The sequence below is a fragment of the Malaclemys terrapin genome, chromosome 4 (genome assembly GCF_027887155.1).
Source record: "Malaclemys terrapin pileata isolate rMalTer1 chromosome 4, rMalTer1.hap1, whole genome shotgun sequence".
NCBI classification, from domain to species: Eukaryota; Metazoa; Chordata; order Testudines; family Emydidae; genus Malaclemys; species Malaclemys terrapin.
In genome coordinates this window covers 110685274-110700251 of record NC_071508.1, presented here as the reverse complement: position 1 = coordinate 110700251, position 14978 = coordinate 110685274, and the positions used below count along the sequence as shown (strand labels likewise).

The window sequence follows — 14978 nt, the reverse complement described above, 5'->3', positions numbered from 1 at the left end:
TCAGTCTTTTTTCCCTTTCCTCTCCTTTCAGACATTAACGAGTGTGAGGAGGTGAGCAGCCCTGAGCCCCTGTGTGAGGGCGGCACCTGTGAAAATACAGAGGGCTCTTACCGCTGCAACTGCTCACCTGGCTTTGTGGTGCAGGCTGAGCCCCACCGCTGTGCTCCTGCACCCGCCCAGAGCCCAGAGGCAGCACAGCTTTAGGGGAGTGATGGGGCAAGGGTGGCCCCCCTCAGACACTCTGCTGGTACCTGGATCCATCGGCTGGAGAGAGGCCCCCTGGGACTGCAGTAGCTTTGATGCCCTTTGTTCGTCCCCCAAAGCGCACAACCTTCTTGCCACACCTCGCCTGGCTGGGCCCATAGGGACATAGTCCAGGGTAGAGAGCTCCAAGCATCTGCAGCCACCTCCCTGCCTGGTCTGCTCACCACCAACCTCCTGCTTCTGCCACAACATGGACCCACAGGGCCCCCCACTCCCCTCCCCCACCAACCTGCAGGGCCCCCCTCCTCTGCACAGACCTGTGAGGCTCACCATTATTGAAATTGCTAAACAGGCCTTAAACTAAGGAACTCTAGCAGCTGAAGCTGCAGAAGGGCAGCACCTTCCCCCAGCTCCTCAGTAACTGGTGTGAATAGCGGAGAGAAGCCTTAGCCCTTCCCCAGTACCTGGCAGAGGGGTTGATAGCAAATCATGCTGTCCTGTTTGAGGGCTCACAGGACCCTTCACCCCACTCCCACCCATAGTCTGGAGCCTTCATAGTTGCCAGTGTTACCCCTCATTGCTTTAGCTGGTGTCTTTGCCCTGGCCCAAAGCACAGCCTGGTGCATGAACCCCAGGCCTGGGAGCTTGAGTGTGAGGAGGGCCAGCTCCAGCTTTGTACAGCTGCCACCTGTCCTCTGGAGGTGGCTTGGACTTGGAGCCCAGCAGGTTTGAAAGGCCTGGGGACCCTGCTCTCCCTGGGCACAAGACTTTCACCCCTGCACTTTGTACGATTGCCTTGCAGTGGAATGGGGTTCCAGCTTTGTAAAGCTGTTGGTGGCTTTTCCTAATGGAATCTGCTAGGGAACATCTGTTGTTGTTAAATAAAATGTTTATTCGGGGCCCTATGGCTCAGACCCTGGGGTTGGTCAGGACAATCCCTGCCTCATCTCTGCCTAGCCTGACAGCTCAGACCCTGGGAGGAGTCCATACAAGATGATGATGCACACAATGCAGCAGCAGCACCTTCCTTTAATTCCCCAGTGGAGGACCACTGTCTTCTAGCAAGGTTTGCCCAGACTCTCTCTTTCAGGGGAGGTGGCCCTTTTAAATTTAAGGTACACAGCCCTGAAGGGACATTTTACTACTAGCTAGTGAGTAGCCTTAACTCCTGTTATGTTTTTCCTTTCATATAACTGAGGGGAGATCATATTGCCAGAGCCCATGTGCCAGGCTGGATTCAAGCTGCCTCCTCCTAACAGCACGTTGCAGGGGCTGGCTACATCCCCAGCTGGGCTGTCATCCACTCCTCTTGCATGATAGTGGCATCTCTGACCCCAGCTTGAAGATACCTCCTTACGCTGGCCACCCCATCACACAATGCAGAACAGGAAGATGGCAGTTTTTAATTGAGCCTTTATTAAAAGGAAAGTTATAAAAAGAGGTTAGGGGTGAAGAGTCCCCAGCAGCAGCTCCATGTAAGTTAGCAGACAGTGCAAATCACTGGTTAGTCAGAGTCAGCCCTGCAGAGATGCTGTGTGTGGTTTGGGTTTGCGCCTGCACACAGGAAGCCTTCTCCCAGCTGTAGAGTTGCTGGCCACTGCTGGGCCAAGGAGACCCCAGTGCGCATGGAAGACAAGTGGCAGTGCCAGTTCCCCTCTCTTCCCCCTCCATTGGCTCTGGATGGCAGATGCAGGTCACAGGAATACTCTGGTCATGACTGAGCAGGAGAAAAGCAGAGGGACGCAGTAGCATTCTATCCGGGCAGGCACTCAAGGGTTAATAGCAGCTGACACCAGCCCCCGTGCATATGAGAGAGAGAGAGAGAGATCTCTGTGATGCTCATTTCAAGCAGACAAAAACCTCCACAGAGCTCCAGCAGGGTGCTGCTCAGCCACTGCCACCACAGGCTGCCAGACTCTGCTCCCACTCAAGCTGTAGGGAGTTGAGCCCTCTGCCTATTGATGCCCCTGCAGTGACTGCACCTCAGCTTTGGGAGAACACCGTGTTGGCTGCTTGGAGGCTGCAGAATTTTGAAGCAGATGCCAGGAAATGCCCATTATACAAGAAGAGTCTGACCCAGGTTTTCCCCTCTACCCTCCCCCAAAGCCACCCACAGGGCAAGCAGGGCTCCTTAGCTGGTGATCTGGACAGGTATCTTCCAGCAGAATAGCATCTGGCCTTGGTCATCAATCAGCTCCCACCGGACAATCAGTTTAATCTGGAAGAGACAAAGAAAGTGAGAGTGTGCAGGGAGTTGCTGGTTCTCAGGCATGGGGGCAGTCTGAGTTTCTTCGTGGGGTGGGGAAGGAGAGAACCCACCCCTCTGTCCCCAATTATGGAAGGAACTGCACCTCTGGAAGCAGACTGAGAGCCAAGTGAGTTGCAGCAGGCCAATTCCAGTTATGCTGTACCCCCAGAACATCTTGCACTCTAAGCAGGGTTGGCTGGGAGACCTCCAAGGACTAGCACTCCACCCTCCAAGTCAATACTGACCCTACTGTGATGATAGAGGGCCTTGCACTGTGTCTCAGTTAAGAAAAGTCCTGGCCCTTTGAGCTGAAATTTTCATTAAGCTCCCCACCACCATGAGGCACTAGGGAGGAGCTGGTGCAGGGCCATGACTGAGTCACAGGCTCTGGAAGGAGGTTATATAGAAGCAGTATCCAGAAAGGGGCCTGCAAACACTGTATGCACCTTCCCCAACCTCTGCAGTCACAACCAAGCTGCTCCCCCTGACAGGTCTGGCCTGGGGTCAGGAATTAGAGACTGGTTTTGGAGAGAATGGTGCTTGACGCAGAGGTGATTCCTGACAGGTGACCTCAACCACTCACTTTTCCTGAGCCCCCACCCATGCACCCCCTATTCCCAAGGGTAAAAGGGCCTCCTTGCTCAAGGGCATGATGTGGGGCTGAGAACCTGACCAGGCTGGGTAGCTCTAAGACCTGGAGCTGGCTGGTGGGTCACTTACATTGGGGTACTCGCTTTTCACAGGGAGCTTGTTCAGGTAGCTGTAGGAATGGCCTTGCTCAATGGGGCACTGGATCCCACTCTTGCATCCATCAGGCTCAGGGATAGGAAAGGGTACGTCCACATGGAGTATCTCCCCATACACTTTCGCTTTGCTGCCCTGGCTCTTGATCTCTGCAGAACAGGGAAAGGGATGAGAGGGAGACAAGCAGCTGCCCACAGCTCCAGAGCTATTCGGGCAGGGCACTATTTCCACCCCGTGCAGCGTCCCCTGCAGCTCATGGGGATGCAGTGTAGGATGAGATCACCAATAGATGCTCTTCATTTCTCTCCTACCATGAGAACACTTCCCAACCATCCTTCCTCACATCTCCAACTGCTGCAGGCAAGTCCCAGGGATGAAGAGTAGTTACCTCCCCTTCTGCCCTCCCATCTCCACCCACTGCTGCAGAGAAGCCACCACCCCCATAGAAGCTTAACCCCTAAAGTAGCATATTCTGGTCTTACTGCTGGAGAAGGTGACATTGACGCTGTAGGACGTCCCTTTCTGGAGCTGGCAGGGCTGTGTAGGGCAGGGGCTCACGTTCACTTCTGTGATGCTCCCATCTTTGGAGCCTGCAAGAACAAACAAGAACTTGGTTATTTTAGGGCCCTGTTACCCATAGTCAGAGGCCTCCAAGCAGCATAACACCCAGTCCTAGTGTACATGACACGCACACACCAGCAATGCCAGACATGGCATAAAACACCCCCCTCCCCCCTCAAAGGAAAGAGTCTTGGAGACTAGTGAGGCTCCAGCTAGAGCTACTTTGTAAACAAACTGGAGAGAGTCCAGAGGAGCTCAATAAAAATGAGATGTTCAGAAAACATGACCAATGGCCAGTTCTTTTAACCCTTCCTCCTGTTTACTTTAAAGAGGAGAAGGCAGAGCGGGGACCTAATAAATCTTCAAATATGTGAAAGGTTATTATAAAAGGACAGTGATCAATTGTCTCCATGGCCACTGAGTGTAGGACAAGAAGTCATCAGCCTAGTCTGCAGCAAGGGAGATCTAGATTAGACACAAGCTTGTTAATGAGGAGTAAGGCTACGATTTAGTCTCAGAAGTCACAGAATCCAAGACTTCAGCCTGCGGCAGTCAGGATCTGCAGAGTCCCCCACCTCCCGCAGGGGCAGGGAGCTGCAGGGTACCCCCGCTACCTCTGGCGGTCCCCTGGAGCTCCAAGCCACTGCAGGCACTGGAGGTATCCCACAGCGCCTGGCCACCACAGGCCCCAGAGCTGCAGGCAACGGAGGTACCCTTGAGCTCCCGGCCACCGCAGGTGGTGGGGGGACCCCGCAGCCCCCCAGCTGCTGCAGACAGTAGGCCTCCACAGCTCCTAGCCATGGGCAGCAGGGGACTCCAACATCCAACCCACGGTGGGGGCCCCTAGAGCTCCTAGCCCCGCTGCAGGCCGTATAGGGACCTGCAGATCCCCATTTTGTCTGATATTTTTAGTAAAAATCAGGGACAGGTCACCGCTTCCATATACTTTTCTTTATTGCCCGTGACCTGTCCCCGACTGTTACTAAAAATATCTGTAACAAAATCTTAGCCTTAATGATGAGGATAGCTAAACAAAGGAAGAGGTTAACTAGGGAGACCGTGGAATCCTCATCTGTGGAGGGTTAAGACAGGTTGGAGAAAACTCCCTGCTATGGATGCTCTAGGTTTACTTGGCCCTGCCTCAGCAGAAAGAGGGGGGATGGGGATGATGATGATGATGGACTAAATGACCTCTCTGATGTACACGTCCCAGAGGCGTTGGGAGCTTTGTACAGCGAGGAGACTCACCCCCTCTGCACAAAGAAGGTGCTTTGTGATTAGGTTGAAGTAGGACAAATTGGGGGGTGGAGAGGAAGGAGGAGGCAGAGATGTGGATTGCTTAGGTTTGAAAGTTTCCCTAGTGACAGAGTGGGAACCCTATTAGGTGGGACAACTAAAGATCTTGCCAGGGCAAGGTCCACACTGGCAAATTGGGTGTTAGCAGCTCTAACTCTCCAGGGGCACCAAGTCAAACTTTTGAGAAGGGGGAGGGGGCAAGTAAATTCCAGTCCCTACCTCTCTTCCGTCAGGGACCCCCTTCTACTCCCCACACTACACACTCACACAGAGCCCTCAGGGACCCTCTCTCTCAACCAGGGAGTCTCCCCTGTCTCTTTTTCATAGATACCAACCCAGAAGGGACTATCGGGATCATCTAGTCCAGGGGTTCTCAAACTGGGGGTCAGGAGGTTATTACATGAGGGGTCACGAGCTGTCAGCCTCCACCCCAAACCCTGCTTTGCCAGCATTTATAATGGCATTAAATACATTAAAAAGTGTTTTTAATTTATAAGGGGGGGGGGGGTCGCACTCAGAAGCTTGCTATGTGAAAGGGGTCACCAGTACAGAAGTTTGAGAACCACTGATCTAGTCTGACCTTTTGTGTCACACAGGCCATAGACCTTCCCCAAAATAATTCCTGGAGCATATATTTTAGAAATTGCCAGAGAGCGAGAACCCACCACAGCCCTTGGTAAGTTGTTCCAATGGTTAATTACTCACACTTAAAAATTTAGAGCGTCAAGGTGGATGAGGTAATATTTACGTTTTATTTCTGGTCTGAATGTGTCTAGCTTCAAGTTCCAGCCACTAGATCGTGTTATACTTTCTTTCCTAGACTGAAGAGCCCATTATCAAATGTTGGTTCCCCATGTAGGTACTTTTAGACCGTAGTCAAGTCACCATTGCGTGAGTCGATGCTATCAGGAAGTGAGTTCTTCACAGACTCCCCTGTGTTCTGTCGTACAGAAAGACTCTCTGTGCACCAGGTTGCAAAACCATTTGGCCTGGCAGCCCCCCCATCTGGACAGAGAAATGTCTGGGCCAAGGTTGAGTAGCATTGTAACTCTGCATCAGGTCACAACGCCACTCACTGAAATTTGGCCCAGCTGTGTCGCCGTCTGAACAGAGGGATGGCTGGGTCAAATTTCAGAGGCATTGCAATGCTCTGGACCGCTCCTGCAGCAGAGTACTGATTTAGTACGAGACCACCGCTTAAGGATGTGCAAAAACTGGGGGGAGGAGACATGTTCCTCCCCCTCCCATTGGCACCACAGTTTGTACTGGGCTATAAAAGATGCTTTTCAACGGGCCATAGAGAAAAGCAAAACCCTGCTCTGGAACACAGGGAATCTGAGTGGGCGTGTAACACCGACAGACCCCGGGTGTCGGCGCACGGGATCGAACCTGGGACCTCTGGAGCTTAGTGCATGAGCTAAAAGCCATATGGCCATTAGCTAAGGCTGTAGAGCAAACTCAATCTCTAAGAGGTCTCAGTGCCACTAGATGGGACAGAACACGACACCGTGGTGGTGTGTGGGTTACAAGTGCAGGGCAGCATGAAGTAACCAGGTCAGCAGAATGACCTGCTGGGGTGTAACAGGTTGGGTTTCAGGAGATGGCAGCACAATGTACCTCTCCAAGCCTTTTCTCTAACTATATTTATGGGGAGACAGTGCCAGCCACGGGGGCAGCATGGGCCCGGTGAAGGAGATCAACTAACACTTTGGACTGGAAGACAGACTATTAGGGACTATTTAATCCAGCTCCCTGATGCTTGCACAGGATTGTTCCCCACCTCTTCTAGTGCTATGGCCTCCAGCAATGGACCTGAGGACAAGGCAGGGGGCAGAAGAAAATACTGGGTGAGTTGCAGGGACTGCAGGGGAAGGTGGAAATACCAGCTTCTGTAAGTAAACAGGGCTAGAGACAAGAAGGGGAAGCTTGGACTTAGTGCAGGAGTCTCAAATTCCCAGCCCGCAGGCCATCTGCGGCCCATGAGCCTCCCCAATGTGGCTGTGGGGCTCCAGTAGTTTTGCAGCCAGATCTCTCCCTTGGCCCCACCTGCCACCCCCAGCCACTCCCCCCTCAAGGGCCCCACCATCGCAGCGGTGCTCAGCGGCATCTACCTGCTCGCTCCAGTGGCTGCCAACCCCTCCCTGTGGCCCAGGGGTGGGGCAGGGCTATGCCGCTACACGTTGCCCCCGCCCCAAGTGCCCCTGCGGCCAATGGGACACTGCAGGGGCGGTGCCTGGGGCAGAAGCACACGGAGGCCCCAGGCCCACCCCACTTAGAGCCCAGGTAAGCACCACACCCCCAACCCCCTCCCAGAGCCTGCACCCACACTCCCTCCCCACACACCCCCTCCCAACCCGCAAACTCCATCCCAGAGCCTGCACCCCAGACCTCCTCCCCAACCCAAACTCCATCCCAGAGCCTTAAGCAGGTGGAGGGTGGAGTTTTTTGGGGAGCAGGTTCTGGGCAGCATGAGTGACATTGGCTCGCTGGGAGGATTTGAGGACTGGCACTGGCCCTAAGGTAAATTGAGATTGAGACCCCTGGTTTAGTGGGAAAGTCAGTGCAGAGATTCAAGGAGGGGGAACATGGTAAGAACAGCCAGAAAGGAAGATCATGGGGGATGAAATGGAGGGGAGAAGGAAGAATCTGCAACTGTCACGGCAGGAAAACAGAGGATGAACTAGCGCAGTGGTCTCCAAAGTGGGGTGCGTGGCAAGAGGAGCGGTTTTTTTTTTGGTTGTTCTTTTTTGCTTCAGCAAAAATGGTAGAGCCGGCACGGCAGGGGGTGCATGCTCAAAATTTTTTTTACTGATATGGGTGCGTGATCAAAAAAGTTTGGAGGCCACTGCCCTAGCAGATGAGCAGTAGGGAGATGAAAGGACACCAGTAGCAGAGAAGGGAGTTATAAGTCAACACTGGCCTTGGTGGGACAGAAAGGAGGCCAGGCTCTGCTTGGTGACAGACATGACAATCATGTCCACAGAGGAAGAAGGGGGACTAGTTAAGTGGCCAAGTGTCCTCACTCTCCAGTCTAATGACTATGAAGGGTCTGTACCAGTGTGTGCCCTGAAATACACGTCCTTCAGGGGAGGGAACAGACTACGTACTGGGCTTCACTCTCTGCAGCCACTTCAGATTATACGCAGACAGACTCTACTGCTGTTTGTCAAGACTGAATGGGATAAGGCAAGTTTAGTAATATTTTTAAAGTAGTGTTTCACCTGGGAGCACTGGAGTGCAACACAAGATCAACTAAACTTCCTCATCAGCAAGGTAGTGCTGTCAGTGGGTGGGCATGCACTCTGCAAGCCCTAAAGACAGGCGGTGGCAGACAAAGGCAGCATTGAGTATTTATCAATACCAGGGAACTCCTACTCTCTTGCAGAGTACAATGCTTATGATAAAGCTTTAGAGTTCTCTTGCTTCACTGCATTGGGGGAGAAATTTAGCTTTAACTCAATTACTGAGATATCAGTTAAGGAAGTTTGTTACTAAACTCGATGTGACCAACACAAAGCAACCTTGGAGAGATCTTTCTAATTAGCCAAAAAAGCCCGGTTTCCAGTCTTTTCTCAGCCTTTGAGAAAGAGCAATCTGTCATTTTATAACACCGTATCTTGTTTATGGAGGCCAGAGGTGAGTTAGATTGGAGGGAGGGAAGGTCACTTCATCTCTTTACTCCCCATATCACCTTTGTCTTTATTTTAACAAAAACACTGGGTCAATGTGACCTCCCCATAGAAGCTAGATATTGAGCCGTGGTTCATACAAAAGCCAATACATAATGTTTGTGTTGGCTTATCAACAGGTCTGCCATCATTCATTAGGATTCCTATGTCTTTCTCAGCATGACTGGTCACTGGTTTCTCCCTGCTCCACCCTGGGAGAGGCGGGGGAGGGGGAGAAGTCATTAGGAAACTATCTGAATCTTTAGGCATCTAAATACCTTTAAAAACCAGTCCCTTCCTGCCTTTATTCTCCATAGGCCTCTGTGTTATTTCTCTGCCCCAACTGGTCTCTGAACGCTACCCAATGTAGTGTTATTGCTCAACTTTGCTGATATGCTCTTTATACACCTTTCAGATCAGTGCGATTGTTTCACAAGATGGACATGCCTGGATCAATGTAGCTTACAGAATCCCACTGGATACCATCCCCTAACTTGTTATCTTGCCATTTACCATTATCCATTGTTCAGAGACGGTTATCACCACAGAACCCAGCAGTCTCTCTATCAGAAGCAGGGCCATAGAGTACAAAGTGCAGTACAAACAAGACTAGCTCCTTAGGTGCCTAACTGGCCCTTTAGACCCAACATTTAAGTGCCAGTGACACTAACAGAACCCTGCTCAGCTGCTGCCTAACTCTATAGGAACCTATGGGGATTTAGACTCCTATAAAGGAGGAGGGCTATAGGAGGGATAGCTCAGTGGTTTGAGCATTGGCCTGCTAAACCCAGGGTTGTGAGCTCAATCCTTGAGGGGGCCACTTGGGGATCTGGGGCAAAATCAGTACTTGGTCCTGCTAGTGAAGGCAGGGGGCTGGACTCGATGACCTTTCAAGGTCCCTTCCAGTTCTAGGAGATAATAATTAATGGAGATATCCTATTATTATATTTCTGCCAGTGGGCACGTATAAAATGATCTCAGTCCTGATGCCATCCCACAGCTAATAAGCTGCTTAGAGTCCTTGCTCACACCTAAGCCCCAGTGGGATTCTCTTCTCCCTCTTATGGGTGCCAATCCATTAGGCAGGCTCACAGTACACTTAACTCACACAAAGGACAGCTGGAGGGCCACAGGCATGGGTCCCAGAATCCCCACTAGCCCAGTGGTTACAGTACTCAGCTGGGATGTGAGATAGCTGGGATGGAATCCCCATGCTGCCTAATTTGGAGCTGGGACTTGAATCTGATTCTCCCACAGCCCAGCTGAGCACCCTGACCACCAGGCTATAGAGTCAGTCTCCCTCTCTGGCCTAATGAATATTTATACAAAGCAGAACCGCTTCCCACGTAGCCTGGTAGTTAGGACACTCCTCTGGAATGTGGGACACCTGGGTTCAAGTTCTTGCTCCAAGTCAGGCAGAGCAGGGACTTGAAATCAGGCTTCCCACGTCCCCAGTGACGGCCCCAAGCACTGGGCTATTAGCTGTGATGGGGTGGGGCATACTCTGGGATGACCTGGTTTAGGGCACCTAATATCAGGAGAAGGTTCATAGCTGAGAATCCCAAGCAGAAACAGGCCTCTGGCCTGTCAGTCAGGTGCTTAGGGCTCAGACCAATGGGGGTTAGTTGCTTAAGTATCTTTATGGATCTGGGCCTTAATCCCCACCCCTTTCCCTTGCATTTCACTCCTGGCTAGCTTAGGTAGCTCTCCCCACTCAGCTTGCTGGCTTTTGAGAATCCCTTACATAGGCACCTAAATCTCCCCTAAGGTGAGGCTGCAAATTATTCCACTGGGTGGCAGGGCACCTAAGCATTGCAATGCCCAACTCCTCAATCCACTTTGTGAATCTAGCCCAGGGTCCCTAATCGGAAGAGCTTACAGTTCTAGGATGGCAGCCAGAGAGTTGCTTATATATATATATTTATATATATATATATATATATTTTGAAATATACTTTGGTACGTCCATCAGTGGTAAGTGTAGATTTTCCTGAACTGCCTCCTTCAGCCTACTTCGGTGAGTGTTTGATTTCTTGTAAGTGTCAGTCCCGTGACAGTGGGAGCTCCAAACCACGTTTAAGTTAATGTTTCAGGAACAGGGGCGGCTCTAGGCACCAGCAAAGCAAGCACGTGCTTGGGGCAGCCCATTTGCAGGGGCAGCAGGGATCCAGCATGGGAGCTGAGAACCAACAGGGGGGCCTGGGAGCTGTAGTTCCTTGGTTAGCTCCCTGCCTATAGAGCCAGCCCTCGAGCAGGGAAAGAACTACATTTCCCAGCATTCCCTTGGCCACTACCAACAGGAAAGAGGGGGAGGGAGGGAGGTAGCTGAGACCTCATGCTGCAGTGAATGGAAAGCTGCACTGTGAAGGTAGGGATATCATATTTTAACATTAAAAAAAAAAATAGGACACTCCACGGGGAGGGAGGGTAGCCCACCTTGCTCCTATCCACTCCCTCTGACTGCCCCCCACAGAAACCCCAACCCATCCAACCCTTCCTGCTCCCTGTCCCCTGATCACCCCCTCCCGGGACCCCTGCCCCTAACTGCCCCCCAGGATCCCACCCCCTATCTAAGCCTCCCTTCTCCTTATCCCCAACTGCCCCCTCCTGAGACTTCCCCCCTAGGACCCCACCCCCTACCTGTCCCCTGACAAGCCCCCGGGACTCCCACACCTATCCAACCACTGCCTGTCCCCTGACTGCCCCCCAACCCCTGACCCATCTAACCCTCCCTTCTCCCTGCCCCTGACTGCCCCCCCCCCCAACCTCCGCCCCATCCAACTCCCCAACCCCCTTACCGTGCCACTCAGACCAGCGTGTCTGGCTCCACACAGCGCCAGACACACTGCTGCATACATGCTGCCATGCTCCCCTGCAGAGCCACAGCCCCCTCTCCCCCTCCGTGCACCTGCCTTCCAGATTTGAACACCTCAAAATTCAAGGTGCTCAAGCTCAGTTTGGGCAGCTGTTACTTCATTTCTCCCAAATCAAATATACTGATCCACTGTAACTTGCTGTAGAAAAAGTAGAATAAATTGAGCAAGAAATGCTTCCCAGTGGTTATTAGGACTGGAATTGCTATTTTCAACAGCCATTGCCTTTTTTTGTTTGTTTGTTTAAAAGGAAGACAGTGATATTGCATTGGCAAATTCCCCATAGAAAGAAAGAGTGGAAGAAAAGAATAATAAAGGTACCTCAACTTTTCTTCATTTATGTAGGACAGTCTTATAATATGCATCCAGATATCCTCCAGTCACACAAGCTGAAAATTGTTCCACTTTACTGCAGTTCTGTAACCATATGGGAACCAATCCTGTCTGTGTTCTGTGCACATCTAAAATTCCTGCTGAATGACCTGCCGTGGGAGCGAGTTACCCATGACCCAGGGCTGCGACGGCAGGAGGGTGCCGGTGAGGGGGGAGAGAGCCCAGGGCTGGGGTAGCAGGGGGGTCCGGTGAGGAGCCCAGGGCTGGGATGGGGGGCAGCCAACATTTTTTTGCTTGGGGCGGCAAGAAACCTAGAGCCGGCCCTGCTGATTCAAGAAGATTGGAAAACACTGTCGAATGCAGACAGACAGACAGAGATATAATCTCCGGCCTCTGTCAGGCTATTCATTTTGAAATTCTAACAAAAGCTGGCTAGATGGGGAGAGAGTTGGATGCGCACATGAGGCTGAAGAAGAGAGGATTTCCCATTGCTCTCAAAGGGGCACTGGGAAACTGAGCTGGAAACTCCAGGAGTTACTTATTCAATGGTAAAAAGCAACAGAGGGTCCTGTGGCACCTTTAAGACTAACAGAAGTATTGGGAGCATAAGCTTTCATGGGTCAGAACCTCACTTCTTCAGATGCAAGATTATTCAATGGGACATGCATGAATTTTCCATGGCTGCTCTCCACAGAAAGAGAGAGTCAGCGACTGCTATCTGCATTTACTGCAAGCCTAGCAGAGACGAGACTGGCTCTATATGACACCTGGCACACATCTGGACACTCACTGAATGCTATTTAAACAATTAACATCGAATAAAATGATTTGGAGAGCTGGTGAAGTTTGAAGTAAGAAATGCAGGTACTTTATGGATCTCCTCGCTGTAGTATCCCAGTCCCTAAATTCACCCTTAGCTCAACAAGCACAGAACCGCTGTTAGGGAGTCTCTCCTTGGTTTCTCAACAGACCAGAGACATACCAGCCACCACAGTCTGTAGCCTAGGACCTAGAAGAGGAACAGGGAGGGAGTGTGCAGCGTCCTTCAAGTGCTGTCAATCAGGAAGCAACAAGGTTAACCTGCGTAGCTAAGGACTCCGCTAGGTACCGGAGAAGGGGGTCACAAACACATTAAGTGCTCCCTATGGAGGCCAGGGGATGCTTAGTAAGGGAAAGCTGGAAAAGCCTTGACAGCAACTCCCAGGCGGGCGGGGAGGGCGCTAGGAAACCCTCCAGGGTCGGAGCCAGCCGGCCCAGAGAGGAAAATAGCCTCTCCAAGACTTCCCTGCACCTTTCACCCCCTCCCCAACCCTCCCAGGGGTTCGTGGGACGGGTTTGCTCCAGCCCGAGCCGCCCCAGCCCGGCGCGGGGAGGTGTGCAGCACCCGACCCAGCTCGCACACGGCCCGGGGCTGCAGGAGCGTGGCATGGCCGGGCGGCGCCAGGCTAGAGCTCGCAGCGCCCCGCGGAGCCGGGCAGCAGCCACTCACCGCAGTCCACGAACTTGAGGGGCTCGGCCCGCGCCACGGAGCCGAGGGCCAGGAGCAGAGCCACGGTCAGGGCGAGCATGGTCCAGCCGGCACTAGAGCGGGGAGAGGAGGATCCAGGAAGTGCGGCGCAGCCTGAGTCACCCGCAGGTCACTCGAGAGCCAGCGGCCCTAGACCCGCCCCTGTGCTCAGCTGACTGCGAGGGAGCCGCCCACCGTAGGCGGGGCCGGGCCAGGCGCGGGCAGTGGGGCGCTGGGGGGAGGGCCGGCTCCAGGCACCAGCCCACCAAGCTTGTGCTTGGGGCGGCACCTGGAGGGGGACGGCGCGGCACTCCGGCCCCCGGGGAGAGCGGGGCCACGGCCGGGCTCGCCGCCCTCCTCCCAGGGCTCCGGCCGCCCTTCCCCCCGGCGCTCTCCCCCCGCCGGGGCTCACCGCCCTCCTCCCAGGGCTCCGGCCGCCCTTCCCCCCGGCGCTCTCCCCCCGCCGGGGCTCACCGCCCTCCTCCCAGGGCTCCGGCCCCCCTCCCCCCGGCCGCCGGGGGAAGAGCGGAGGCCCCGCTGGGGCTTGCCGCCCTCCCCCCGGGGCTCCGGCCGCCCTCCCCCCACCTGCGGGGGGGCGGCCGGCGGCTTTTTTGCCTGGGGCGGCAAAAAAGCCAGAGCCGGCCCTGGCTGGGGGTGCCGCTCTGGACTCCTGGCTCTGGGCGCCCGGGCCCAGCCATATCACAGACAAGAAGCCTTTAGCGTGACCCGGCCGGACCGCCACGGGCCAGTAGGGCCAGAGATCCCGGGCCCGGCCGAGCTGCACAGAGGGTTCAAACACCCCACAGAGACCTGAGAATGGATTTCTTTACATACATCCGGGAGTGTTTAGTCCCTTTCTGGTTTGGGGCTGCAGGGGCGCTTGGCTCAGGCTCTCAGTCTTCCCCCCACAAAGCCAAGGGCCAGAAGCCTCTTTCCCCCGCCCTGTCCCTGGTTACAAAACGGGAAGCGGAGGTTCTTGTGTGCGCTCCTGCTATAAGGCACGGAGCTTAGGAAAGACACTATCACAAGATTCATGATTTTAAAAGTCACAAGAGCCAGTAGCACCGCTGGTCTCTGCTGCTGGACCAACCTATCCCCCCTAGAAGATATGCCAGAGCTTGTGACTAACATGTCTGAAAAGCACTGACTCAGGAGCTATCTCTCACTGAAATCTAACCCCAGAGCAGAAGTGGCAAGGAACAGCTGGGGTGTAAAGCAGCCAGCAATTTTGCATGCTCACTCTAGTTCAGGGATTCTCAAACGTCATTGCACCATGACCTCCTGGGGTCATGTAGTAATTTTTGTTGTCAGAAGGAGGGGGGACCAAAATCTGAACCCGCTGAGCCCCACTGGCCTGGGCGAGAAGGCCAAAACCCAAGCCCATGGGCTTCAGCCCTGGGCAGGGGGGCCTGTAACCTGAGCCATGCCACCCAGGGCCAAAGCGTGCTGCCCAGAGCCAAAGCTGGTCTAGTTTATGGATAGAACCCACAGCCCTGCCTACCCAATCCCCAAGACTCCTCAAATGGTTCCTGTGTACCCTACAC

At 53.6% G+C, this 14978-nt stretch overlaps 2 protein-coding genes across 3 annotated transcripts in view; one reads left to right on the top strand and one right to left on the bottom strand.

Annotated features, from left to right (window-relative positions):
- Window positions 1–1116, top strand: part of LTBP2 (latent transforming growth factor beta binding protein 2) — a 117848-nt gene extending 116732 nt beyond the window's left edge. For both annotated transcript variants that reach the window (XM_054024878.1, XM_054024876.1), the window contains one exon: window positions 32–1116. In XM_054024878.1, coding sequence (XP_053880853.1) covers window positions 32–204 — 173 coding nt within the window. In that variant the 3' untranslated portion in view covers window positions 205–1116. The remainder of the gene's footprint in view (window positions 1–31) is intronic.
- Window positions 1117–1599: 483 nt separating this feature from the next.
- NPC2 (NPC intracellular cholesterol transporter 2) lies at window positions 1600–13583 on the bottom strand. The gene is made up of 4 exons (XM_054024881.1): window positions 13417–13583; window positions 3679–3786; window positions 3173–3345; window positions 1600–2422 (listed from the first exon to the last, which is right to left on the bottom strand). Exons 1-4 carry the CDS (start codon window positions 13493–13495, stop codon window positions 2336–2338), a joined length of 447 nt encoding a protein of 148 aa, XP_053880856.1. The 5' UTR covers window positions 13496–13583; the 3' UTR covers window positions 1600–2335.
- Between the last annotated feature and the right edge of the window lie 1395 nt (window positions 13584–14978).